Below are 27,822 nucleotides of genomic sequence, written 5' to 3' on the forward strand. Positions count from 1 at the left end.
CGCTGAGCCCCGCTGCGCCCCGCGGGTGCCCGAGCCCGCGCCGCGCCGCCCGCACCATGATCGCCGCCGCCTTCCTCGTGCTGCTGAGACCCTACAGCATCCAGTGCGCCCTCTTCCTCCTGCTGCTTCTGCTGGGCACCATCGCCACCATCGTCTTCTGCTGCTGCTGGCACCGCAGGCTCCAGAAAGGGAGGCATCCGATGAGATCGGTCTTCTCGGGGCGCTCGAGGAGCCGGGGTAAGCCCGCCGGGCGCTCTGCGCGAGCCCGGAGCCTGCGCCCACCCGAGTGCCCCGGCCCCGGGGCCCGCACCCCCTCCTCCCGGACGCGGGCTGCGAGGCCGAGGCCTGGGAGGGAGGAACCATTTTTGGGGTCACTTCGCTACCATCCTGAGGGGAACTGGATTCGGGTCTGCGGCAGCCTTGCTTTTCTCATCCTTCGCCGGGCTTCGAGGTGAGAAAGGAAGGCGTGGAGATTTGGGGCCCCAGGGCCCCAGAACTTTGCCCGAAACTTCTCGCGGAGAGATCACCGGAGAGACCCGTGGTCCAGCCCCCACCCCACCCCTGCCCGTTGATTGTGGCCCCGGCCGCAGCCCAGATGAGGCGTCAGGAACTCGGCGGGTGAAGAACAAGGAGTTAACCGGTCTTCTTTTCTCTTTTCTCCCTAGATGCTGTTCTGAGATCTCACCACTTTCGTTCTGAGGTAATTTATTTAGCGCGCACGCTCAAGGTCAGAAGAAGTTCTTTCCTGAGTACCAGTATCAATCACATGCATGTTAAGGAACCAGTAGCAGGCCGGCCGAGTGGCAGCACGCTGTCCCCAAGGCCAGTGACAGGTTTCTTTTCAAGGGAGTCCACGTTAGTGCCCAGCTAACGACCTAACACGTTTGTTATGTGTTGGAGTCTGTATTGGGGGGAAAGAGCCGCTAAGCCATGGGATGGATGTCAGTTTAGTTCACGATCTGTAGTTTGCAGTGGAAGCGTTCGCTGAGTGCTGTCAGATGTCTCCTGTAATTGTGCCCTGGGATAAACGACAGAAAAGCTTTTAGGAGGCTGGCGCAGGAGTCTTCGATCCATATGCATTACACTTTAGGTTTCCAGAGGTATAGTCGTATTCTCTCAGAAAGCCCTCTGTGCTTTGCAAAGTGACATCATATTGGTGATGGAGATTTGCCAGATGGCGTGTGCTTAAACGCTTGTGCTAGCTACCACGCTCAAAACGAGGAGCAGGCGACCTTGGCGCTGTGATTAGGTGACATTTCTATAGGACCAGCCCCAATGAAGCCAGAACAAAACAGAAGGCACAGGCGACTCAGCATTCCTTCAAGAGTTCCCAGACCAACCCCCGCCCCACTTCCTGCTTAGCATAATTTCCCGTTTTGGGGGGAAGTTTCAGGTTAGCCAGGCATGGCCTGTGCTGTCTGATACAGTTTACCCGGGCGAGCAAAGACTACATAGTCACACACCCTCCCTGTACTTCCTGATTACGTATGGTTATTTCACGTTTTATTTTACTAGTCTGACAGTTTACTCTACCCTGGATGTTTCATTGGATTCTGACTGCTGTAAAGCTGTGACTGCATTTATTATGCTTATAATGTTGCACAGTGAGTAACTCTTTTGCATGTGGCCCTGAGGTGAGAGATATGTGCCCAATTTGGGATTTGTGAGAGAATGCATTAACTTGTTGGGTAGTCAGAAGTTCTGTTCCTTGCTTTATGCTAACTAGCTCTGTAGTGCAGGGAAACGTCCTTAACTTTTGGGTGCTCAGCTTCCCTATGTGTAAAATAGGAACAGTAGTGCCTTCTGGGTTGTATGGGGGAGGTAACAATTCAGAGTAGACATTCAGTATTTGGTGGCCAGCACTATATTTTATAAAACTGATCTTCAAATGTATAGGAAAAAAGATATGCTTATAAATTTTGAAGTCTTTAGAAAATTCGTTCAAGTTAATGGGATACAGTGTAACGCATATCTGTTTGTGAAGCGACAGTTCTTGACTAGCCGATTGATTCAGTAAAACATCTCATTTAGATTGGCGAAAAGTAAGTAGTGGTCAGGATGCAAACATCCAAATACAAGGTTTTGATTTTGACAACAGAACACCAGTTCCATGTACATAAGTGAAAGAGGGGGTTATAATGCTGCTGTGGATGCTTATATTAGCCTTAGGCATTTCAGCCAAACCCCACATGGAAAACATAAAACAGGATTGTCTTGTTTAGTTATTTCTCAGTTAAAATTTTATCCTGAGCTTGAATATGGTTAGAAAAGCTGAGGGCTTTTGTCGAGTGCCTTAGCTCGTTCCTCAGGATTGCTGGTGTGATTTGCTATTCTCGAATGCGTTTGGTATCTCTCTCATCTGTTGGCCTGTGAGCTCTTGGCGGGCAGGATTGTGCCTCTTTTTGGGGAGAACCCTGCTGGCCCAGTGCCTTGTGTAGAGTGGATTCTTAATAAACATTTCCTGAAGGAATGGAAAGCATCTATTGGTTAGTTTGTCTAACTGGGCTGGTAGAGCTCAGAGCTGGGCAGAGAAAAAAAATGTGCATTCTGAGAACGTGCTTCAGAATTCAACATTTGGTGGAAATCAACTCTTATATGATCTTTTTAGGCTTTTAAAAATTGCCCTGAAGTTTGTCCTAAAATATATCACTAATTATAACAAATGGATTTAGTTTGAGTATTTTTTCCTGAGAAAATTAAATGCAATATTAGCTTAATTTGTTGATGGGCCACCCATCAACAAGTTCCTTTGGTTAAACTACTCAAAGGGAATTTTTTCCTTCTCTTTTTTTCTCTTGAAATGCCATTTCTTACAAGATTATACCTCCGCCTTTACTTGGACTCTAGTGTATTAGAGAAGTTAGAAGAACTTGAACAGTGCAGCGAGCATTCTTGTTGTCTTTTAGAAGCGGCTCCTGCAAATACCAAAGAAAATATTTTGCTTTTCTGACAAGTCATAATCATATTGGAATAGACATTAGGGCTTCCTGTTATTCCTTCCAATCTCAGGAAGTAGATAATTTACTTTTAGCATTTTTAGTATGGAAAGTGAGTTTAGGACATGCTGATTCACTTTAATATGAAAACGCCTCGGGAAAGCCCTGGAACAGATGAAGCAGCTTGGTAAGCACTTTGCTGATTTCCTTGGCCGAGGATGCTGCTTGTGCCACCCTTCCCAGCTGCTCGCCCAGGAGGGTCCAAGTGGGCAGAAAACCCAATCGGTTCCTTCCCAGGCCGTGAGAGAAGTCCTTCACCCCACCAGCTCTCTATTTCCACACACCCAAAAACTTTTTACTGCCTTTTTAGTAGTCCTTTAGCTTTCAGTGAGAGCATATGACAGTGTGGAATTATTAGTCCATCTAGCAAGGCCTGAACAGATAAAGTCCAATTAGAAGTCTTACATAAAAAACTTGTATGGTGTTTTTTGTTTGTTTTGTTCTCGTCTAAATGCTAATGAGATGATTTCACATTGATGTAGGACTCAGCCTAGAAACCAAGTGTTCATTCTGGCTTCTAGAATTCTGGCACTTAAGAAGTGCACTTTTAGGACTGGGAATGTACCTCAGAATAGAGTGCTTGCCTAGCATGCATGAGGCGCTGGGTTTAATCCCCAGCACCACCGAAGTAAGGCAAGAGGTGTATTTTTCCTGAGGACTTAGGATGTTTTATGCCATGACTTTAAATAGTGGTAGCCATTACCTTAGATCCCTGTGGTGACAATCAGGTGGTGACAGTCTTTTTTTTCAAGGAAATTTCAGAAAGTGATATGAGCAAGTGAGGTACTTTAGATTATAAAAAACACTTTTAGGAGTACTTCCTAGGAAGAAGACAATTATAATGCCTTTGAGAACACCCACAATGAACAGTGGTAAGTGACCCCTGTTAATCAGCTCCTTAGAATAAAGGAAGACTTGTTTGATATAAGGAGGGGGGAAGAATATGTTTTCTCTCTGTCATTTGAGTAAACATCTTTACTGTTTCAGGCAAAGGAACCAAGAATGTTAAGTTATGACATTCTGCCAACTTGAACCACTGGTGGTACGTGCATGATAGTTCCATTGCATGGCTTGTGCCACTGGTGGTACATGCATGACTGTCCCATGCATGACTACCAATTCTACCACCGGTGGTACAGGCTGCCTGATGGGACAGCCGTGCAGGTACCACTTGATGGATCAAGCCACCTAGCAGCAAGACATACAAATTTTGGCCCTGTCATGACTGTGTTAAGCACCTAGAGTCATATAGCGAGGTAAGGACTAAGACAAAAGGCCCTGGAGAAATTCCCTCTGTCCTGTGCTGCTTAACTGTGTGTCATGCACAGCCCGTAGAGAAATATACCCCAAATTCTTGGTGAAATGAAGAAGTTGAGTTTTTAGTGGACATTCCTTATAAAACTGAACGGCTAAATTTGTTCATTTTTTTCCTAGTGATTATTCAGCATATTCTAGATGAAATGGATGGGCCTCCAAGGTGCTCCTGGGCTTATCAAGTTCGCAGTGTCCCTGTCCCAAGCTATGGACAGAAAAACAGCCACATTCCACAGCTTCTCATTTCTTTTGCATTTTTTATTAAGAATTATCTGATATAAGTGTTTATATCTATCAAAACTTCACATGGTGCCCTGTAAATACATACAGTTTTTAGGTATCAGTTAAAAAATAAGCTTAAGTTTTTAAAAATGTGAAAGAATTACCTAATTTAGTGGGTTAGGGAAAATAATACTTTATTATTGAGCTATCCTTTATAAGTACCTTATTATAAATACATAATTTTGGATGGAGTCAAATTCTGGCTGTAGATTAATTTATGCTAATTAACTCAAGTAATAACTCTACACATGAGGTGATGTTCAGTTCGTGTCACTCAATTATTTTCAATATAAACGCATTCAGTTTTTCTTTATGCAGGATTGTGTCAGACACGAGGGCTGACAGAGGGTCTGAGATATAGTCTTGCCCTTAGCGATCACTTTGGGTCACTTCCAGGGTCAGAGCTGAAATGTTACAGTTACTGGTTTCCTCTGTTACCGTCACTGAGCTGCTGTGCTACTGCCGAGTATGAGTCACAGATGTGAGGGGAGCGTTGGCAGCTGTGGTGTATCGTTGTCCAGCCAGTGCATATGCAGAACACACACACCCTGTCCCTAGAGCACGTTATTGTGGAGTTGGTACTGCCCTATCGCTAACCCTTACTTCTCAGGGGACAAAACAAGAGTTGCTGAAAGCAATGGAGGACCCTCTTTTTTCTTGCCATCTAAGCCAGTTAAATGCAGTCTAGATTAAAGTTGAAACAAAAGCTTTTATCAGCGCACTCTGAATCTGTCTAACCTTAAGGCTCAACAATTTTCTTTGGTGTTTCGATTGCAAGAAGAGTCAGGCTGAGGAGGAGCAGTCCTGGCATAATGATGAATGTGCATGCAGGTGCTGTCCGACATGGCTCCCTTGCAGTCCCCACTAGCTGATGTCACTTTCATCTAGTCTCGTGTCTCTGACAGCATTTTCATTGGCCATGAAATGTGTTAAGAGTTTTTCCTTTTCTTTTATTAATTAAGTTTATCGGTACATTTTAGGTAAGAGGTTTTTTTTCTTGGTACCAGGAATTGAATTTAGGATCTTGCCCTTGCCAGGTGCTGTGCTGATGAGCTACATCCCCAGCCTAAGAATTTTTAAAAGTATTCAAAATGCATGTATTGGCCTTTCAGCTTCTTCCTAAAAATTTCTTCCCTACAGTAATTATTTTAAATATTTGCCCCCTCTTCACCTCCAGAGGCCTGTTTCTTAACTCTCAGCCTTTGTCTCTTAATTCATGGGGAGCGTGAATACATTAAGGAATAACTCCTTCAATTTCTTATTCCTCAAGCGGACATCTTACCCCTTCTTGCCCAATCCAATGGAAAATTCCCCTGTCCTGCTACTCTGTATATTATGTCTGTGCTGTGAATTTTCTCTTCCTGTCTCTTGGAGGGTGTTCCATTAACCATCCCCGCCTCCTATTTCATTAGAAATTGCCTCTGTCTGCCCATCCCACTAGCTCTTGGCAAGAACAGTTTTTTGCAAAAGGCGCTCTATTTGTTGTGTCCTATTCTGTACTTTTCATTTGCTCCCTAGTTTAATGGGATCTGGCTCCTGCTGCTGCTGCTTAAAACCACTCACAGTGAGCTCACCATTGCCTTCCAAATGGCTAATTCAGTGTTTCTGTCTTTAGCTTAATTGACTGATCTCATATTCGACACTATTGGCCGCTGATTCTTCTTGAAACTTCCTTCCTGATTTGTGGACAACAACCTCAGTCTCCTTCCCCACAGTCTTTTCCTGGCTCTGGATCCCTGCTCCCTTGCACTGGATCTTCTCCCTACTTATGTGCTGATATTCCCTGTCTTTGGCTTACTTTTAAAAAAATAGCTTTGTAGAGAGAGGATTTACGTGTCCTATGGTTCATCCATTTAAGGTATATAATTAAGCAGTTCAGTATGTTCTCCAGGTTGTGCAGTCATCACCACAACTTAGTCTTCATTTCTCACCACACCCCAGGGAAAGCCACACCTGTTAGCAGTCAACTCTGCCCTAGGCCCTTTGCTTCTCTGTGCTCCAACCCTAGGCAGCCACTAAGGTATTTTCTGCTTTAGATTTGCTGAGCCTCAGTTGTGTCTGCTCAGGTTTTGCTTGTGGGATCTTACCATACTTCACTGTTTGATTTATCACGTCAGGGTTCCTTGGAGTTGATGTCTCCCACTGAGGCCTCCAGGGCAGTCTTTTCCCTCTTTTTACTTGGAAGTATCATAGGCCTGTCATACTGAGAATGTCCAGAATTGAAATCATCAGCCCTTCACCATGTCTGCTTCCATTTTGGAGACTCACACTACCCTTAAACCGGCATCCCCTCACCGCTGCTCAAACTAGAGAGGAGGTGATATCGCAGACTGCCCCACATTCATCCTGCCCGGTCTTAAGTATCTCTTAAATACCTTCACTTTCCTTGCCAGCTCTGTTGTGGTTTTCTTGGTTCCAGAACTATAATACGCCTCTGGACAGGCCCTGCACCTCTCTACAGTGGGTCCACAATGATTTAATGAGGGTCATTCTGAAGCCAAATTCTTAAAACTTAGCAGCAATGGAGACAATCAGACTCAAATAATTGAAAACCTGACTTGACATGGGTTAACAATGAACGGGGATTTACATTCCTTCACTGTGGGAAATCTAGAGTTGCTTCGGGCTTCTTTTGAGCTCTGCCTTATCATGGCTGTGCCCCTGCCATCCACATTGTTGGCTGGCTGGCACAGTTCTGCACATCCTGCCAAAATTCAAGGTAGGAGGGCAGGGAAGGGCAGAGCCAGCCGGGGGTGTGAATCAGGAAATCAGAAGCTTTGCCAGAAGGGGTTGTATGTAGATTTCCACTTCCTCCAGTGGCCAGAAGCGTCGTGAGGTCACCTCTCACTGCGGGGGACGCTGTGCACGGGTGCTTCTACCTCTCTAGCACCTGTGGTAGAGAACGAAGCATAGGGCAAGCCATGCTTCTCCCTAGGTAGTCTTTCCCACTCCCATCAAGATAGTGCAGATTCGTCCCTTTTATACGGTGTAATGTCAGAGGGAGCCCTAGCCCGATGTCCTTGTGATAGGTCTAGTCCACGATGTGTTCACACTTTCCGTAATTCTCCAGATGGATCCAGACCTTCCCTGGGTTTTGTTTTTGACCATGTTATTTCCAGTGCAGAAAACCTCTTCCCATCCCTCTCCTCTGTTTCTACCCACTGCTAACAAAAACACCCAAGCACAAAGGACCGACTCAAGCTCTTTGTTCAGTACTCAGTTCATAAGAAGTCTTCTTAAGAAACTTCCTTGCCTCTTTCCTCATAACAGCAGTTGAGGCTTTTGTTGTCTCCTTTACAACACTGTGAATCTTGAAGGAAATATCAATTCCCAGGCCATGGCCCAGTGTCTGGTGCATACCGTAGTAGAACTTCATAGATGTTTGCTGAGTGAATACTTCTGTAAGCTAATTAGTTCTCATGGATTGTGTAACCTTTCAAATATCTCACAGGGGAGAGATACATTCGTACCATTTTTAATTTTAGAAATAGTCACAATTATGCTTTAGTTGAGATGTCTAGTGTTTACTTCAAAGATACACAGATTTAGGTAATTTTTAAAATAAGGTGAAAATATCCTCTGACATTTTTTATTAAAAGGATTTTCATACTTTGTGAGTTTTGAACAGTAATTTTATTATTTGATGTTTTATATCAGTTTGTAATTAAAGTCAGTATAGGTGTATAGTGAATTATATATTGACATATCTTGTAACCATTTTACTTTTTTTTTTTTTTTTTGTCTTTTTGAGACAAGGTTTCGCTATGTAGTTCAGGCTGGCCTTGAGCTCACTTTGTAGCCCAGGCTGGTCTCGAACTCGCAACAATCCTCTTGCCTCAGCCTCCCGAGTGCTGGGATTACAGGTGTGCGCCACCACGCCCGGCTCCATTTTACCTTATAACTAGTATTGTCATCCAATTGCAGTGCCTGAATTTATGTTTTGCCAAGAAGCACTGCACAATGAATTTAAGACAGATTAGAGGCATAATGCCCAGGCAAGGTCAAATGGTGTATCCTGGCAGTCTGTTCAGCCAGTTCTGAGAATTGTAGTGGTATATGTGAATGAAAAGCATCAGAAATAGCAAAATCAAGATAAACACAAAATACAGTTGTATTTTTTTAATTTAAAAAATGTATATAATTGTTTAATGTGTGTGTGTATGTGTGTGTGGTATTGGGGGTTGAACCAGGGCATTCATACTGAGCTTTACCCCCAGTCCTTACCATTTTTTGTTTTGAGACAGTGTCTCACTAAATTTTCCAAGCTGGCTAGAACTTGGGATCCTTCTGCTTCTGCTTTTGAGAGTGCTGCGGTTACATCTGTGCACCCCCACACCTGATTTAAGGCACAAATTTTAATAGTGTCTTGTGGGGTTTATAATGCATATAGGTTTTCTTCAGGGCTGGGAATTGAACCCAGAGCCTCGTGCATGGGAGGCAAACACTGAGCCATGTCCTCAGCCCTGTATGCAGATGCCAATGACTGTAGTATAGAGAATGACAGGGAAGTATATATGGTTATAAGTTTTACATTTTATCTGAAGTGGTATTTAAACTGAAGATTTAGGTCTATTTAATCCCCAGAGCAACCGGTAGAAATAATGCAAAGCCAGAAGATAAACCCAAATAGAAATCTAGAACATACCGAGGTGATCTGAAGGGAAAAGGGAATCTAGGGTCAAGAAAAGGAGGAGATAGTCTGAAAATAAATACTAAGATTTTAGAACTAAATCCAGCCATATCAGTGACAACGTCAAACAGATGCACTCAATGTTCTTGTTAAGAGATATGTATATGGTATTTACACCAATGTCCTTCCTTTCCTTTCCTTTCTTCCTTTTCCCCTCTCCCCCCCCTTCCCCTCCCCCTTCCCCTTCCATCTTTTTTTGGTGGTACTGGGGATTGAACTCAGGACCTTTGCACTGAGCTGTAGTCATAGCCCACTTTTTATTTTACTTTGTGATAAGGTCTCCTGAAATTGTTAAGTTGCCCAGGCTTGACTTTCAGAGCTCCTATCTTAGCTTCCCAGAGGGCTGGGATTGCAGGTGTGTGGCGCTGTAGGACACTGACGGACAGTGAACAAGGAGCTGGGCACAGTGGTACACGTCTGAGCTGAGGTGGGAGAACCATTTGAGCCTAGGAGTTAGGGACCAGCTTGGGCAACATAGTAAGACCCCAATCTCAAAAAGAGAAAACACAGGAAATTGAACAAATAGAAAAACATAAATAATGCAAACAACAAACACAAGAAATTTGGAGCGACTCTATTAATGTTAGATTAAATAGTGAGGCAGATAGAGAATGAAGGGTATTTCCTGAGGATGAAAGGAATAATTGTTTGGCAAGACTTCACTGTAACTGTGTTCCTACCTAATGACAGACCCCCAAGATGCATGGAGTACACACTGTCAAAAGTAAATGGAGAATAGACAGTGGTATATAATAGCTGGTGATCAGCAGTTTTGAAACATTCTTCTAGTCAATTACAGAGTCCGCAGAGAGGTTGAATGAAGAACAGGTGATCTAAGTAACCGTTTCATTTCTTAAAGTAGCTGATATTTATAGACCACCTCAGTCACAGAACTCATCAAAATCATGCAATTACATTTTCTGATAAGAGAATTAGAAATCAGTAACATCTTTAGCAAAACCTGAGACCTTGTAAATTAAATAACCTGCTTCAAAATCATTCATCAAAATAGAAGTCATAAAGGAGATTAGAAAATATTTTGAGCTGAGTGATAATGAAGATATAGTATTTTAAAATTGTGAGATGCAGCCAACCCAGTGTTGAGAGGGAAACTTAGTCTAAAATCCATCAACAGAGGCAGGGCATTAGAAAGCTTGGGAGTTGGACCAAAATCCATGCACACAAAGTAGGTGGAAAGAAAGAAACAGAGCTAAGGGTAGATATGGATAAAGTGGACAAAAGACATTCAGTGGAGAAAACAAAGCCAAAGTTGTTTCTTTGGAAAGATCTGCAGTATTTGTAACTAACTGTATTGATCAAAACACTGGTATCACAAGTGGAGGAGAGGTTATAACCATTGTACAACAGATACTAAAAGGGTAAAATGGTGTACAGTATGGCTATATGCCAAAAAGTTTAGCAACTTAGATGAAATGGAAAAATTCCCTGAAAAATACAACTTATCAAAACTGACCCAAGATATCAGTACTAACATGGTTATTATGAAAATAGCTCTTTACCTTGGGGACTCTACAGATCCTCACTGACAGGATGGGTTTGTTAACCACACTTTGAGGACTGCCACTGTAAATGGATGCAGTTTATTGTACTATACCAGTGTATGTCCCAGTGAATTGGTTTTAAAATATAGATATATGTGTGTGGGAATTTTTTCCTTCAAAAAATTTCTATCACTTCTACATGTGTCAGACACTGCTGGTGGTTTGTCTGAGGCTATGGCATTTTTGACAGTACGATTGGAAACAATTTCTATTACATTTCTGTTAGATTTATTTCCCATACATTTTTATTGGGAAAGAGAGCCATATACATCTACAAAAACAAAATAAATTTACAGAATAAATGCAAACAAAATGCAGAAACAATGAAAATGGTCTGGCCACTTTTTAAGAATAGTGGACAGAGATGTAAGGGGAATTTTCTAATCTTTATATAACTTTCTTCTTTATTATACTAGTACATGTTTGCAGTACATAAAGTTTACATTCAATTTAGGGAGCAGGTGTGTTATGGTTGATACACTGTGTCAACTTGAAGTCTGCAAGCTTAACTAAGTAAACTCAGCAGTTCTAGATCCCCAGGTGAAAAGGACGTGCCCTTACCCTTCTAGGGTGTTGTTCATTGTGTCAACTTGAGAAGTTCAAAAGTTCAACTAAGTGATTCAGCAGGGGGCCAGGGTCCTTACGGTGTGAACATCCTCAGCTTGTGGAAGAGGAGGGCACTGAGATGGTATGGGTTTGGGTGGATAGCTGATAAGCAATGTAAGGGAGGAACCCTTACTCCCCCGCCCTTTGCTCTTGCTGAGTTTGCTGATTTTGCTGTCTTCTGACCCCTTGAACTATTGCCCCTCTGCCATGTGCCACCCTGTGAGCTAAATAAACTTTTCCTTCCTTAATTTTGGGTGTGGAGTATTTTGTCTCAGCAATGAGAGAAGAGTAACCAAGGCAAGGTGTATGTACATAACACAGCTTGATTCTTTCTTAATCTGCTTCCCACCCATTTCCCTCCCTCCTCTAAATCCCTTTCCCCATTTTCATTCTTACTGTTTTTATTATTATCTCTAGTTCATGTCTGTGACATGTGATGTTTATATTTGTGTCAGGCTTAGTACCTGCAAAGACCATGTTAAGTCTATTCATCTGTGTGTCTGTCCTGTCTGTCTGCTGAGCTGTTTCTTCCTCTGCTCCTCCCTCTCCCCTCCCTCCCTCTCTTTGGTCTTGAACATAATAAGTATTTCACTGTTCCGTGCATTTGGGCTTCTCCCACACACTCTGCCCCTGGTCGCATGCGCATAGTGGCTGGTTACTCAGCTTCCATCACTGGAACACACACCTGAGGAAGCACCTTGTCACAAGGGAGGGTGTCTGGCTCACCGCCTCACACGTTTCAGTCCAGGATTGGCTGGCCAGTGCTCTCCTGTGGTGGGAGGACCGTGGTCCCCTGTGGGTATGTCTGCAGTGACCCACCAGCTTCCAGCACTCCTGCGCTGAGGACCGAGGCTGTGTCGCACAGACTGTAGCGGGCAGCTCTACAGCAGTGAGCCTCGTTGTTCCCCTACAAGGCCAGCTGAGTCTTCCCGAGTTTTCCGTCTGCAGTGCCCTGTGACCCTGCGTGCTTCGCTCAGCACAGACACTTAGATCACGTGTACTGAGAAACCTCTACTGTTTCTCTGCCTTCCCTGTTACAGTGGCTTTGCCAGGTGTGGGCCAACCTCAAGGACTTCCTAGGACACCTGGCTTTATTGGACACCTGCACAGAATTCATCCATCTGATTTGTTTGTTATCTAGAAGTCATCCCTTCTCTGTATTTTTTTTTATTTATTCATTTATTTTTGTAGTATTAGGATGGAACCCAAGGCCAGCCTTTTTGAGACAGGGTCTCACTTAAGTTGTTCAGGCTGGGCTCAAACTTGCCATCTTCCTGCCTCAGCCTCCTGGAAGGTGAGGATTGCACCCCCACACTCAGCCAGCACTGCTCTTTTGTAGTGTGTCGCTTTGTTCTTTAACAAACCACTTGGAATTTAGTGCCTCTGACATTAACCCTGCAGTGCATACTCCTGGGCATGGGCAAGCTGGGCAGTTGCTCTTGTGCCCACCAGGAGTCCTTGGCCAGCTTTGGCTGCTCACGTGGCTCCTGTGTGTGTTCTCCCCTCTCCAGGGAGCCGCTCTGGGCCGGGCCTGGGCAGGGTGGTTAGGTTTGAGAACAGCTGGTGTGTCACATCTTCTGAGGTCCAGGTTCTCGGCTTGTAAACATTTACTCCTGTTTTCCCTAGCCAGGTTTTCCAACTTCTTGGTTTTCTTTTATATGGAAATTACTTCCACCTACAATTCCTGGGACTAAATTAATTTTTTTTTTTTTTTTTTTTTTTTTTTTTTTTTTTTTTTTTTTTTTTCTCCGGTACCGGGAACCGAACTCACGACCTTGCGCTTGCCAGGCAGGCGCTTTGCCGCTGAGCTAAATCCCCAGCCCCTCTAAATTAATTTTTCAAAAACTTTACCAAGGCCAAGAGAGAAGGGGCAGGGGAAAGCAGAGGAGGGCGGGGAGGGGGAGAGGAGGTAAAAGGATTGAGTGGGTTCTGAGGGAGCAGCAACTCCCCACAGTGAATGTAACCAGAGTGTACTGCATCTGGGTGCCAGTAAACACAAAGATTGAAAACAGCTCTGTTGAGGTGTAATTTTCAGCTTTAGAATATTTTCCACAACCCTGGAAAGATTTCTGGTCTACCCTCCAGGCCACATGCAAATACTAATCTGTTTTTAGTATCTGTGTAGGTTTACCCTTTCTAGATGTTACTTTAAAGTGCAGGCACAGATTATGTAGGCTTTTGCCTCTGCATTCTTCATGGAGCCTCTTGTTTTTGAGGTTCATCCATGTTGCAGTGCATATCAATAGTTTGTGTTCATGTTTATTGCTGCCTAGTATTTCCTTCTATGAATATCCCACACTTGTTAACTGTTCACCAGTTGATGGACATTGGAGTTTCCTCCCAAGTTTTTCTGTTCTAAATAGTGCCACGGTGAATGTTTTCTAAAAATATTTGTGTGAACTTATGTTTTCATTTTCCTTGGGCAGATACCTAGGGGTGGAATTTCTAGATTGTAATAAGCCTAACTTTCTAAGATATTGTCACACTTTTCCAAGTTGCTGTAAAATTTAGTGTTCCCCCTAGCAGTGTGTGAGGGTTCCAGTTGTTCTGTAGCTCTGGAAATATCTGTTTCTGTCTTTTTATTATAACTGTTCCAGTGGGGCTCTGGTAGTTTCAATTTGCAATTTCCCTAATGATGCTGAACATCTCTTCATGTGCTGGTTAGCAGCTCACACATCCTCTTTTGTGAAATGTGCAGGTCCTTGTCCACTTTAAAATTGGGTTCTTTTCAAGTTAAGAGTACTTTATACAGTCTGGATGCAGGTCCTTTAATAGGTAAATGATTTACAATATGTGATTTGTCTTTCCATTTACTTAGTTACCTCTTTTGAGTGCAGAGGTTTAAAACTTTTATTGGGGGCTGGGACGGGGAATTAAATTTAGGAACTTAGCAGTAAACTACATCCTAAGCTGCCCCCCTTTTTTTGAAAGAGGGTCTCACTAAGTCTTTGAGTTGCCCAGGGTGGGCCCAAATTTGGGATATTTCTGCCATAGCATCCTGGAGTGCTGGAATTATAGGCATGTACTACCTCACCCAGCTAAAGGTTTAAAACTTTCGTTAATCCAGTTTATCACCTGTTTTTCTTTATGATTATGCTTTTGGTGTCATCTGAGAATTCTTTACCTTACCCAAAGCCAGGAAATTTTCCTATGTTTTTTCTAAACATTAATTCTGTTTTTTATCTTTAGTCAGTGATCCTTTTATTAATTTTCTCTACATTCTGAATTTGTAAGTTACTGATATTAATTCTTATTATTTGATAAAGTTCACCAATGAGGTCAGTTGGGGCTGGTGTTTAGTTACCAACTCAGTTTCTTATAAATAAGAAACATTTATATATTATTTTTATGATCTTTCGTTTTATATACTTGAGATGCTCTTTATCTTCTGGGATTGCTTTGGTAATTTGTATCTTTTTAGGAATTTGTTTGTGTAAGTTGTGTAACTCACTGATCTAAAGTTGCTTATTACATTCCTTTTTGCTCCTTTTAATTTCTGTAGGGCGCGCACCTTCAGATTCCCTGTTTGTTCAACCAGAAAGTTGGGGGTTTTGTTTTTCTGTTATGTAGCTTCCTTCTGTCACTGCACTGGCTCCACAGCCAAGTGGCAGGGAGGCACACAAGGAAAGAAAGCCGTGGGCGTTGGCTCTGCTCTCTTGGAATGAGGGGGAAGCTGGATTCTGAGCGCTTCTTTTGGAACCTGCCTGGGGATTTTGTAGGGCAGGGCTTGAGAGAATCCGTAGTGGAAGACAGTGGGGGCTTCCTGTGCTTTCTCTGAACATCAGGGGTGACTGTGCACCTGTTGCTGCTTGTTTTTCAGAAGCCTCAGTGGTTATTCACTGCTTTCCACCTCGTTTTATAGCTGTGTTCAGTGAGATACAGTCACTCTACTTTATTGTGGAATAATAACACAGTTTTCTTTTTTTTATTTTAAAGGGAATAAAAAAACAATAAAAAGATACACAATTTCAAAACAAGATGATAGGAAATGAGCAATAGTTGTTACATTGCGTAATGTTATCTTCAGAGTAGTTGTTTAGATTATCAGGTATGGGCTTGCAAAATTGATCAAACAATTAGGTATTAACAGTTCCTTTTATTTATTTATTTATTTTTTGGTTTTGGTTTTTTGGTTTTCCTCCGGTACCGGGAACCGAACTCATGACCTTGAGCTTGCCAGGCAGGCGCTTTTGCCGCTGAGCTAAATTCCCAGCCCCAGTTCCTTTTATTTTTAATTTTTAAAATTTTTTTGTCTTTTTGAGATAGGGTCTCACTATGCAGCTCAGATGGCCTTGAGCTCACTTTGTAGCCCAGGCTGGTTTCGAACTCACAGTGATCCTCCTGCCTCAGCCTCCCGAGTGCTGGGATTATAGGCGTGTGCCACCACACCCGGCTAATAGTTCCTTTTAATAAACCAATAGAAATTAGTAGTATAATTATCTTAGCTATCTAGTGTGTGTGTGTGTGTGTGTGTGTGTGTGTGTGTGTATGTATTTCCCCCTCCTTTCTTTTCTCCTTTTCTCCATCCCAGTTGTTCTTTCCTTTTGAGCAGTTTTTTTCTCTTTCACAATATCTATTGTACCTTTTGGATTTTATTTACTCTTTCAGTTTCTTACACTAGGGATACAATATGATGTTTACACATGCAGGTCTGATTTATTTCACTTATAAGTATGGTCTCCATTTGCCTATAAAAGCCTTGAGTTTATCTTTCTTTGTAGCTGAGTAATACTCCATCCATTTTCTCACCACCTAAAGCCCAGCTTGCTTTTCTCTTTTTATTTATTTACCTTCTGGAAAATCTTGTAACGTTTTGTCATTTTGTTAAATTTTGATGTTAGAGATGTATATTGCAACATGTAACATGTACTGTTGAAAATTCTGTTTATCATTTTATAGACTTTTTTAGGACTTTAACCTCAATACATTTTTCATTTGAAAAGTTTCTGGTTTTTTGGTCTGATCACAAAATGTGGTCCCCTATATTTTGTAGATCTTTTTCAACTTCTGAAAAACCGAACAGACTGAGCTTAAAGAATGACCTGCAGACTTTTTTTATTTGTGGTACTGGGAATTGAACTCAGGATCTTGCCCTTGCCAGGCAGGTGCTTATGCCGCTGAGCTATATCCCCGGCCCGACCTGCAGACTTTAAACATTTTTAAACGTTTCATCATGTTTACTAATGCCCTTACAAGAGAGCAGAATTGTCACATAAGGAATAGTTAAACAGTGGACCATTAACAAGTTTTAAAAAACTAACTCACCAACTCTGGAGAATAATTTAAAAACATTGAATAAGTAAATTCCTGCTCCTACCAGCTTGTAGGACGCCGTGTGGAAGAGGCAGTAGGCCTATGCAAGCATGCAGAGGGAACTGCCTTGTGTTCAGAAGCTGCCGTAGGGTGGCCCAGGGTGAATCCAAATATATTCTCCAAACTTGGTACAGTTGCCCAGCTTTTCTTTATAAGTGATGCAGTTGTATGTAAAAACTTTAAAACTTTTACATTAAATCATAATAATGAGGTTTAACTTCCACTATTCTGAAGTCCTCTGTGGTATCTTAATTTTAGGGTACATCCTGAGGCTGATGAAAGCAGTGGTCCTTATTTTTAGAAAGAGAGGTGTGTACACACACGTTTTTGCATATAATTTCACATTCCAGAAGGGGCCCTCATAACACTCACCTGTGGACATGTAGGGCATTATAGGCCCCAGTTAAGAATTCTTGTAGTAGGATAATGAGATGTCCCTGTCTAGCTAAGGTTGGGATCATTTTTAAGAATTTCTACCAGGTAAAAATTTGTCTTGGGAATACCTTTTGTATGGCAGGCAGCTTGACCATAAGTTCTGCTGTGGTTCAAGTGTGTGGTGTTGCAGATAGCTGGCTCTTAAGGAACTTTGATAGTTGGAGACACAGTAATTCTCAAAGTCATCCATCCCCACTCCACAACCTACACCTGAAATTTCAGCTCTGCACTTTTCCCTGCAGCATTATGGAGAAAGGTTCCCTTTAAGTCCTGGACTCCCAAGTTTGTTTGTTTGTTTTGGTAGCACAGAAGTACGTGTTTAGAAACTCTATGGGGCTATAAAACCTTCCTTGTGAGATGTTTCTCAGCCTCTCTTCTCCGTACACAGTGACTGGACCATGTGAGAAATGGAGTAGTGTGGTAGAGTGCACCCTGACTTAGATATTAAAGGACCAGACACAAAACTCATAGCATCCTTTTGGTAAGTCGCTGAATACCACCTCCGCTCAGTTTCTCTTGATAAGCCAAAAGTAGCAGTAACCATGTCTATGTTTTGTGCAGCAGGGCTCTGTGAGAATCAGGGGATGAGCCAGGTTCTCACTGATGGGATAAAACAGTTGACATCCACAAATTAAAGGAGAAGTTTATTTTGGCTCATGGGTTTAAGGGGTTCAGTACATGGTTAATTGGCTCCAAGGCAGAAATTACATGGTAGAACAGCATGGTAGAGAACAACTGCACAGTGATGGCAGCTAGGAAGCAGAAGGAGAGAGGAGAGCGAGCTAGGGACAAGGATACACCCTTCCAGATCACATCCCTAGTGACGTCCCTACATCCAGGGTCAACCTTCTAACAGCACATTTAACTACAAACTCATCAATGGATTACTCTGCTGCTAAGTGCAGTGCCCCCATGATCCAGTTAGCTTCCAAAATCCCCACCTCCAAACACCTAAGACTTCTAGGGTACATTTTAGACCTGGATCATAATAATCAGTGAGATAATATGTCATTTTTTTCTGTGTAAATACCTATAGAACTAAATGATATTCTAGGACCCTGTAGTGTAATAGCCATGTCAGAGTGGAACCTTCATTCATTCGTGTTGCATTCTTTCATGAATAAAGACTTATTATCTCACATGCCTGGAGCATCTCAACTTCCTGATGCTCCTGATCTGCCTTCTGTGCCTGACCAGAAACATAGTCCTTGTGTCTCTCACTTAATTTTTTAGATTCTGTTCCTTTTCTTAGAAAAGAGAGAGTGAGAGGAAGTTGGGTAATACCCAGGAAAAATGAAGTCAAATGATTTGTGTAATGTTTAAGTTGGAAATATTTGTAAGGTGACTTCAGGGCCTAACATTTAGGCTCTTCTGGAAATAGTGAGGTTCTATCTTGGCCCATATGCCTGTCCTGGAGATGACCTAGTTCCTGGGAAATGATAACAACTGACATTTTCTGAGCACTTTTATACCAGGCATCTTTCCTTGTGTCCTATCTCATCTAGTCATCGCTTGCCTGCTGTCACATGATTCCTGGAGCTGAAACTCAAAGCCCGGTCCTCCTGTTCCTTCAGCCCGTGCTCAGAGCCACTTGAAAGCAGAGCTCTGGGGCTGGATTACAATGAGCTGAACTGGCATTTACTTTTTCTAAAGTTTGTAGGGATCAGTGCTATTCACATTCTCTAACACTGAAAGCTCAGAAGAACCACTGAGCTTGCTCTTCAGCACTGAGACATGGTGGTAACTACCACTTTGAAAGGCAGGTAGGGCTCTGATGAAATTGAATTTTTGCTTTAAGAAATAAGAGTCTCCGAGTTTTAATTTTTGAAATCCTTAAATGACTTTTGTTTTAATCCCTTTTCTGAGAGTTCCTTCTTCAAGCATATGTCTGAGTTAGAAAGTATGTCACATGACTATTAATAAATCATGTAGCAATGTGTCGTGGATAGCATGGAAATGTAGTGCATTTTGTGTACTGTTTTAGAAGAATGTGCTGGTGTTTTCCACATCTGCACCCTGTGTGTTTGTTAGGCTGAGCCCCCTGCAGGCTGCTGTCTTTGAGTAAAATGCAGTCTGCTGGTTACATGGTCCATGTGGAACGGAGGAACCGAAGGCTGAATTTTAAGTAGCATTCCTGATTGTTTGAAACACCTAGGTATATGACCAGATCATAAGCTGCCTCAGGTGGCAGATAAAAATGGGCAGTGTTGGCTGGCTACTGCTGTTAGTTTCTCTAGAAACCGCAAGAAAATAATGGACTGAAGCATGCTTGAGCTGTTTTCTGAGAAACTATGGCAACATGCCTTTTAATTAAAGCTGAAGTAGTGTGTACCTTAGAAAAACATAGATGCTGCCAATTGATAGGGAGAGTATATGGGACTAGTCCAGAAAACTAAAAAGAAAGTGTGCTTTTGAGATATGTTTGATAACTCTTCGTTAGCAATGAGGCGCAAGGAAACAATAATGCATAAGTTCTTTTAGTGAGTATCAGTATTTGGCTGTGTAATAATGCAGCTTTTGTTTAAGAAAACCTAGCTTTCTAGTTTTATTTATATGTCTTGTGTAGTGCTAGGAATTGAGCCAAAGCCTTGACACTAAGCTGCATCTCCAGGAATTAAATTTTTTTTTTTTTTTAATTTTCAGACAGGGTCTTGTGAAGTCACTAAGCTGTCCAGACCATCCTCAGACTTGCAGTCTTCTCGATTAGTCTCCCAGAGTGCTGGGATTATAGGCGTGCACCACCATGCCCAGCTTGTAATTAGTTTTTTTAAGGTCAATATTCAAATTAATTTGTGTTTTCTTAGTGCATGTTGACCGATCATTGGAAGGGTAGTCTCGAAAACACCCAGAGTGCAGAGGGGAGCATTGTAGGGGGCGTCCACAAAATAGGGGTTCCCCCATTCTGACAGTGGATCCATTAGTGCTGTGTTCTCTCTCTCCTCTCTCCTCTCTTTTCTCGCCTCTCTTTCCTTTCTTTCCCCATCTCTTTATATATATATCATATGTATTTCTGTATTTATGGTATATATTCACATATATATCATATCTACATATGATGTACATAGTGAACTGGTGGGCTGATGCTTGACAGATTAGTAAACTTATCTCTTCTTAAATTGAAGCATTTATAGTTGGTGTATTAGAATGTAAAGCTCAGGACCTATCAAAAAGTAATTTAGTGTATTAATTTTAGCTTTCCAAATTAAAAGATGAACATTACAAGAAAAATAAGTGTTAACATTTTTCTTGGATCAAAATATGTGTCATGCCATCTACCCCCAGTGAGGGGCAGATTCTGTTGCCCTCCTTTCGCCGAGGGGAATTTGAGTTGATCTGTGCTGTGTTAGTGTCCCATTTGGTTAGTGGCCTCTTCAGCATGCAGAAATGCCCTTGCTTGAGGGGTAAGTTGGTGAGGGCAGCAGGTGGAGAGATGAGTAGCATCTAATGCAATAAAATGTAATATTGACAAAAGCAAAAGCACGTAAGCCGGAAACAGTATAGAAACTGGCTCTTACAATGGACTATTGTCCAGTCTCCTTCCAGTTCACCTTTTCTTGTGCTTTTGGAAGTTAGCTGTCTCTAGTCAGACCTGATCTTCCCATCAATTTGCTGAATGGCCTCTCTTGTTTAATTGTATCCTGTTGCTTACAGGATTAGTACACCTTTTTCTCAGCGTCAGCTCCAGCGTACCCCTAATGCTTGCATCTTCACAACTCAAGCTAGATCCAGCTGCTTCATTTTCCCCAGGGTGTGTGTGTGTGTGTGTGTGTGTGTGTGAGAGAGAGAGAGAGAGAGAGAGAGAGAGAGAGAGAGAGAAAGAGAGAGAGAGAGGGAGAAAGAGAGAGAGAGAGAGAGAGAGAGAGAGAAATCCCTACACATCCCTTCAGAATGAGGATTAAATGTCACCTCCTTCCCCCTTTACCTTCCAGTCTTCCTTTAATCCTTCTTCACATTCTCCCCTCTGAGCCTGGGTGTGGGCTACAGATGTGAGGACGTGCACGTGTGTCTTCCCAAGCAGCAGGTACCGTGTGATTTGTGTAATAGCTTGTGTGTGTCCGGTAGGGAAGATGTACGTGTTATTTGTTGGCTATTTGGTGGTGGGTGAATACTTGGTGAATAGATGAATGGGATTAAATGAGTAAAGTAATTCAGATCACCAGGCACATTTGAGAGAACAGAAAGTAGTTGAAACCTGGCTCTAGTGTTTCCTGTCCCTTCTTCACCGTGCTCCTGCCTCCACCATCTGTCCCTGTGTCCTTCTCCAGTGTCTCACCTAGGCTGGCCTTTGCCCTCGGTGCTGCTGAGTTCTACAGTACTATTTTCCTGTCTTCCCCAAATTTCCAGCCCTCAACTCCAGTCAAAGTGCTGTTTGTGCCAGGCCTGGTGTCACAGCATCTGACAGGCTGAGGCAGGAGGATCACAAATTCTTGCTTCGCCTGGGCAGTTTAGTGACTTAACAAGACCTTGTCTCAAAATAAAAAGTGGGCTGTGGATGTAGCTCACTGTGAAGGCCCTAGATTCAACCCCCTGTACCTTAAAAAAAAGGGGGGGTTTTACATACTGAAGACTATAGCTAGACAGTTTTCCCAGCTTATCCGTGGATTCTACAGCTGCAGATTTTTCAACCATAGGTGGAAAATATTTGGAAAAATGGGATGTACTGAACATGTTTGAACTTTTTTTCTTGTCATTATTCCCCAAATAGAGCACAACAGCTGTTTACACCTACATTATATTTAAGTATTATAAATAATCTCTAGATGCTCCAAAGTGCATGGGAGGACAGTTGTAGGTTAACTGCAAGTTCTGTGCTATTTACCGTAAGGGGCTTGAGCATCTGGGGGTTTTGATATCCGGGGGCTGAGAGTGTATGTTCCCGGAACTGGTCTCCAAGGACACCAACGGACGAGGAGTTAGAGGATCACCGCTTCAGCCTGATTCATGCCAGGTTGCAATACATGATGGAGGACAGCAGAGAGTTTCAGTTTTGAGTTCCACAACAGAAGGGTCATTTTGGTGATCACATTTCTGGCTGTTTGTATACCCTTGCCTTTCACATGGTGTATTACTGCCACCTTAAACAGGTCTTCCTGCCAAGACTGTGGCTATGTCATTCTGCATGACAAACGGGCATTTTGAGGGCAGCCTGTCTGTAACTACTTTCGGCAACATGACTATATGTTCAGTGGTGCAATTATTTGAATACTTTATTGCTTTTTTATGTCTTATATAAATAAATATTGGAAAAATGACTGCAAATGTTGGTGAAAAGAATATTAGACTTCATATGGCAATTCACTTGAGACAGAGACATAATAAAATCACGAGCTCCACCAGAAGGAGGGGAAATATGTAGTCTCACGTGGGTGCTGCCTGAATTGAAGCCCCTCTGGTCTAGTTTATTGCTAATGCATGAACATGTAAGGCATTCTGGAATTGTATCACTGAAGATTGTATGGGAAAGAGGAGGAATGACTTAAGACTTTTAATCTTGTATTTTAGTTTCTGAGTCTTGAAACCTAAGTGTCTCATGAGATTTTTGCACATTTCATGTCTTTGGTGCTTTCAAGACAACATTTTATGCCAAAGAGGGGCTGCCTTGTAAAAGACAGGACAATGTGCCTGGGTTCCTTCCAGCTTCCGTGTTGCTAAGTCTTGCCTTACAGCCTCCAGGGACTGGCATTGGTTCATGATACCTTTATTACGACTATTTTAGTAGATCCTCAGGGTAGGATGCTGCAAAACCAGGGCGTGGGCTAGGCCCCTGGGCTGGGCACTGAGACCGACAAGGTGAGGCCAGGGAACCAGCAGACCTTCATCACCTCCCTCACCTGGTGCCAGTCTCACTCATGCAGAGCTGCTGCAAGCAGAGGCCCACGCACTTCTGTCTGTTATTCTGACGGGCTCGGTTTTGCAAACCTTGCTGACTCAGACAGAACTTAGATGGAATACAGTCAAGTGGAACAGGACTTGCGTCTGCCTTGAAGGCACCTCCTTTTTATTTTTTCAAAATTCAATTTAATTTTTAAAATATTTTTTAAATTTAAAATTTTATTGTATTAGTACATCTGTGCAATTCATGCATTTTACAGTCATCTTGGGGAGTGGCGTATGTGCCACAGCTTGTTTTTTAAAAGTCCCCTCCTTCCCTTCTTCAATTCCCCTGTTTGATTTTTCGTTCTTGTTGATAATACTGATCTTATCCCATGATACGACATAAATGTTTACGTTCATGGAGGTTATCAGGTTCCTGTGCATGGCACATCTTTATTCTACTTACTTCCCTTCCCCTGCTCCTCACCCCTGAGCTTTTCCCTTGGACCCCTTGCCTACAGCAAGAGATCCATCTCCTTGTCCCCTCCTACCCATCCTTATTGTTCTCTTTGTTTGTACTTTGTCTCACTCAACTGAGAGATACCATATGGTATTTAAGCTCATGTGTCTGGTTTATTTCACTCAACATTATACTTTCCAGGTGCATCCATTTTCCTCAAAATGCCTCAATGCTGTCGTTCTTTATAGCAGAATAGTATTCCATTATATATAAATACTACATTTTCTTCATCCAGTCATCTGTTGATGGGTATACAGGTTGTTTTGAGAGTGTAGCTATTACAAATTGTGCTGTAAACGTTGGTATGCATGTGTCACTATAGACTTAAACTGTTCGGGGAAGATGCCTAGCAAGGTGGTCACTGGGTCATACGGAATTTCTAATTTCAGTTCTTTGAGAAATCTCCATACTGATTTCCATAATGGTTGTACTAGTTTACATTCATACCAACGGTGGAGGAGGGTTCCTTTTTCATGACAGCCTCATCGATGTTTGTTATTGTTTGATTTCCTAATGATCATCATTCTTCCTGGAGTAAGATGGAATCTTAGCATTGCTTCAATTTGTATTTTTCTAATGGCCAGAGATGTTAAACTTTTTTCACATATTTGTTGACCATTTGTATTTCTTCCTCTGTGAAGTATCTGTTTATCTTTCTTGCCCATTTCTTTTTTTTTTTTTTTTTTTTTTTCTTTTTTGGTTTTTCTCCGGTACCTGGAACCGAACTCACGACCTTGCGCTTGCCAGGCAGGCGCTTTTGCCGCTGAGCTAAATCCCCAGCCCCTTCTTGCCCATTTCTTGACTGGTAGTTTTTGTTTTTTGAGTTCTTTGTATATTCTAGATATTCGCTCTTTGAGAAGCAGCTGGAAAAATTTTTTCCACATTCTGTTTGTTGTCTCTTCATCTTACTTATTGATTCTTTTGCTGTACAGAAGCTTTTTAATCTGAGCCTATTTGTTGATTCTTGCTATTATTTCTTTTGCACTTGAGGGTCTGTTTATAAAATCCTTTCTTACACCTATGTTTTCAAGTTTTTTTTTTTTTAACCTTTTTTATCTTCCAGGAGGTTTAATGTTTCTGTTTTAATGTTTAGATTTTTGAACCGTTTTGATTTTAACTTAGTATATGGTGAAAAATAAGGATCCAGTTTCAATCTTTTGCATACAGATAACCAGTTTTTCCCAGCACCACTTGGTGAATAGGCTGTCTTTCTTCCAATGTGTGCTTTTGGCCCCTTTGTCAAAGATCAAGTAGCAGAATGTGTCAGGGGAAGTTTCTGTATCCTCCATTCTGCTCCATTGATCCAGGTGTCTGTTTTTGTCCCAGTACCACGGAACAAAAAAATTCCTGTTGCTTTGTAGTATTGCTTGAAGTCAGGTATTACTATGCCTCCTGCTGTGCTCTTGTTGCTCAAAACTGCTTTTGCTATTCTGGGTCTCTTCTGGGTCCATATGAATTTTAGGATTTTTTTTTCAAGTTCTGTAAAGTATGCTGCTGGTATTTTGATTGGGACTGCAGTGAATCTGTATAACAGTTTTGAAAGTATAGCCATTTTGATAATATTGGTTCTCCCTATCTAGGAGCAGGGGACATGTTTGCATTTTCTGATGTCCTTTCAGAATACTCTAGTTTTCTTTGTAGATGTCTTTTACTTCCTTAATTCTTAGCAATTTCATTTTTCTTGAAGCTACTGTGAATGGTATTATTTTTATAATTTCTTTCTCATCCCTATTCGTTGCTGGTATACACAAATTCTAATGACTTTTGTGTGTTGATCTTGTGTCCTGCTACATTGCCAAAGTTGGTTATTAATTCCAAGAATTTTTTGGTGGAGTTTTTTGGGCTTCCAATGTAGAGTATTATGTCATCTGCAAATGGTGATAATTTCTTCTTTTCCTTTATGTATCCCTTTTATGTTTTTCTTTTGCCTAATTTTCCTGGCTAATGTTTCTTTCTTTCTTTCCTTCTTCTTTTTTTTTTTTTTTTTTTTTTTTTGTACCAGGAATCAAACTCAGGATCTCACACTTGCCAGGCATGGCTAATGTTTCAAGTACTATGTTGAATAGAAGAAATGAGTGTGGACACTTTTGTCTTGTTCCTGATCTTAGTGGGGATGCTTTTAGCTTTTCCTCATGTAGTATGATGCTGGCTTTTAGTTTGTCATTTCTAGCTTTATCATATTCAGTCCTTCTATACCTGTTTTCTTCAGGGTTTTTATCGTGGAGTGGTGTTAGATTTTGTTGAAAGCTTTTTCTGTATGTATTGATACAGTCATACAGTTTTTTGATCTTGATTCTGTTTATATGATATATTACATTTATTGACCTACATATGTCAAACCATCCTTGCATTTTTTTGATATGAAACCTGCTTGATCATTTTGTATGATCTTTTTGATAATGCGGTACATTCCATTTGCTGATATCTTGTTGAGGATGTTTTTACATCTATGTTCATTAAGGAGATTTGGCCGTACTTTTCTTTTTTAGTTGAGTCTTCATCCTTTTCTGGGATCAGGGTGATACTGGCATCCATAAATGAGTTTGGGAGCACTCCATCCCTTTCTGTTTCTTTGAAGAACATGAGGAGTATTGGTGATAAAGCATCCTTAAAGGTTTTGTAGAACTTGCAGGGAATCCAGAAGGTCTTGGGCTTTCATTAGTTGATGGACTCTATTGCTGTGTCAGTGTCATTGGTTGTTATTGGGTTGTTATGCATATTTATGTCTTCTTGGGTTAGTTTTGGTAGTTTGTATGTATCTAGGAATCTGTCCATTTCTTCAAAATTTGCTAGTTTGTTGGAATGTAATTTTTCAAAGTAGTTACTGTCTTCTGAATTTCCACAGTGTCTGTTGTAATTTCACCTTTTTCAATTCTAATTGCATTGATGTGAGCCTTTTCTCACTTTCACTGAAGTCTGTGTAGGGGTTTATCTATTTAGTTTATTCTTTCAAAGAACCAGTTCTTTGATTCAATAATTTTTTTTAATTTTTTTTTTAGTCTAAATTTCATTGATTTCCACTCTCATCTTTATAATTTCCCTCCTTAATTTTGGTTTGGGGATGGTTTCCATTGTTTCTCAAGTATCATAATAAGGTTGTCTAGTTGAGCTTGCTCTGTTTTCCTAATGTGAGCATTGATTGCAATGAATTTTCCTCTTAAAGAACTGCTTTCATAGTGTCCCAGAGGTTTCAGGGAATTGCACCATCATTGTCATTAACTTCCAGAAATTTTTAAATTCCTTTTTTGATTTGTTCTGCAAACCATTGATTGTTTATGAATATATCATTAATTTTCCAGGAGCTTTTGCCTTTTCTGAGATTTCTTCTATCACTGATTTCTATTTTCATTGCATAGTGGTGTGATAGTGTGCATGGTGTAATTTCTATTCTTCTATATTTACTTAAACAGGCTTTGTGGGCTACTGTGTTATCTGTTTTGGAAAAAGTATTATGTTGGCTGAAAAGAACGTATACCTTGTTACAGAGGGGTGGAATACTCTATATATTCATTAAGTCCACATGTTCAGGGATGCAGTTCAGTTCTGAAATTTCTTTATTAGTTTTTTGTTTAGTTGATCTGTCTCTTTTTGAAAGTGGGATGTTAAAATCCTCTACTACGTGTGTGTAAGTGTTTATTTGACCTTTTAATTTCAATAGTTCTGTTTTATGAACATAGGTGCTCCAGTATTTGGTGCATATATAAGTTTACCAGTGTTAGCTTTTCTTTTGGATTATTCACTTAACTAGTATGTAGTGACCTTCTTTGTCTCTTGTAATCTATTTTAACTTGAGATTTACCATGTCTGATATTAGAATTTCTGTCCCTGCTTATTTTCAGGGTCCTGGAGTATGAAATATTATTTTCCATTCTTTAATTTTTAGTCTGTGAATATCTGTTTGGATTAGATTGAGTTTCTTGAATGAAACAGGTTGTTGGATTTTGTTTCTTGATCCCATCTGCCAGTCTGTGTCTTTTAATTGGAGAGTTGAGACCATTAACATTGAGAAATATTACTGAGATGTGTGGATTATTACCATTGCCTTGTTTATCTGTTTGTGTATACTTTCCCCCCTCTCCTGATGTTTTTTTTTGTTGCTGTTTATCCATTGCCCTCACTAATTTCCTCTGTGTTGTTAGCTGTGTCCAATTTTTTGCTTCTGTCAAGAATATTTTTAAGTATTTTCTGTAGAACTGGTTTATTACTCATGTATCTTCTGAGCTGGGCTTTTTCATAGAAATACCTTATTTCTCCATCTGTTTTGTTTTTTTGTTTTTTTTTTTTTTTTTT

General features: G+C 41.3%; 1 protein-coding gene across 2 annotated transcripts in view; it reads left to right on the forward strand.

Annotated features, from left to right (window-relative positions):
• Window positions 1-56: 56 nt before the first annotated feature.
• Dst (dystonin) overlaps window positions 57-27,822 on the forward strand; it is a 434,906-nt gene continuing 407,140 nt past the window's right edge. For both annotated transcript variants that reach the window (XM_013505819.1, XM_005406890.2), the window contains exons 1-2: window positions 57-237; window positions 666-700. In XM_013505819.1, coding sequence (XP_013361273.1) covers window positions 57-237; window positions 666-700 — 216 coding nt within the window. The remainder of the gene's footprint in view (window positions 238-665; window positions 701-27,822) is intronic.

Source organism: Chinchilla lanigera, unplaced genomic scaffold (genome assembly GCF_000276665.1).
Source record: "Chinchilla lanigera isolate Chin_1 unplaced genomic scaffold, ChiLan1.0 scaffold00101, whole genome shotgun sequence".
Lineage (NCBI taxonomy): Eukaryota > Metazoa > Chordata > Mammalia > Rodentia > Chinchillidae > Chinchilla > Chinchilla lanigera.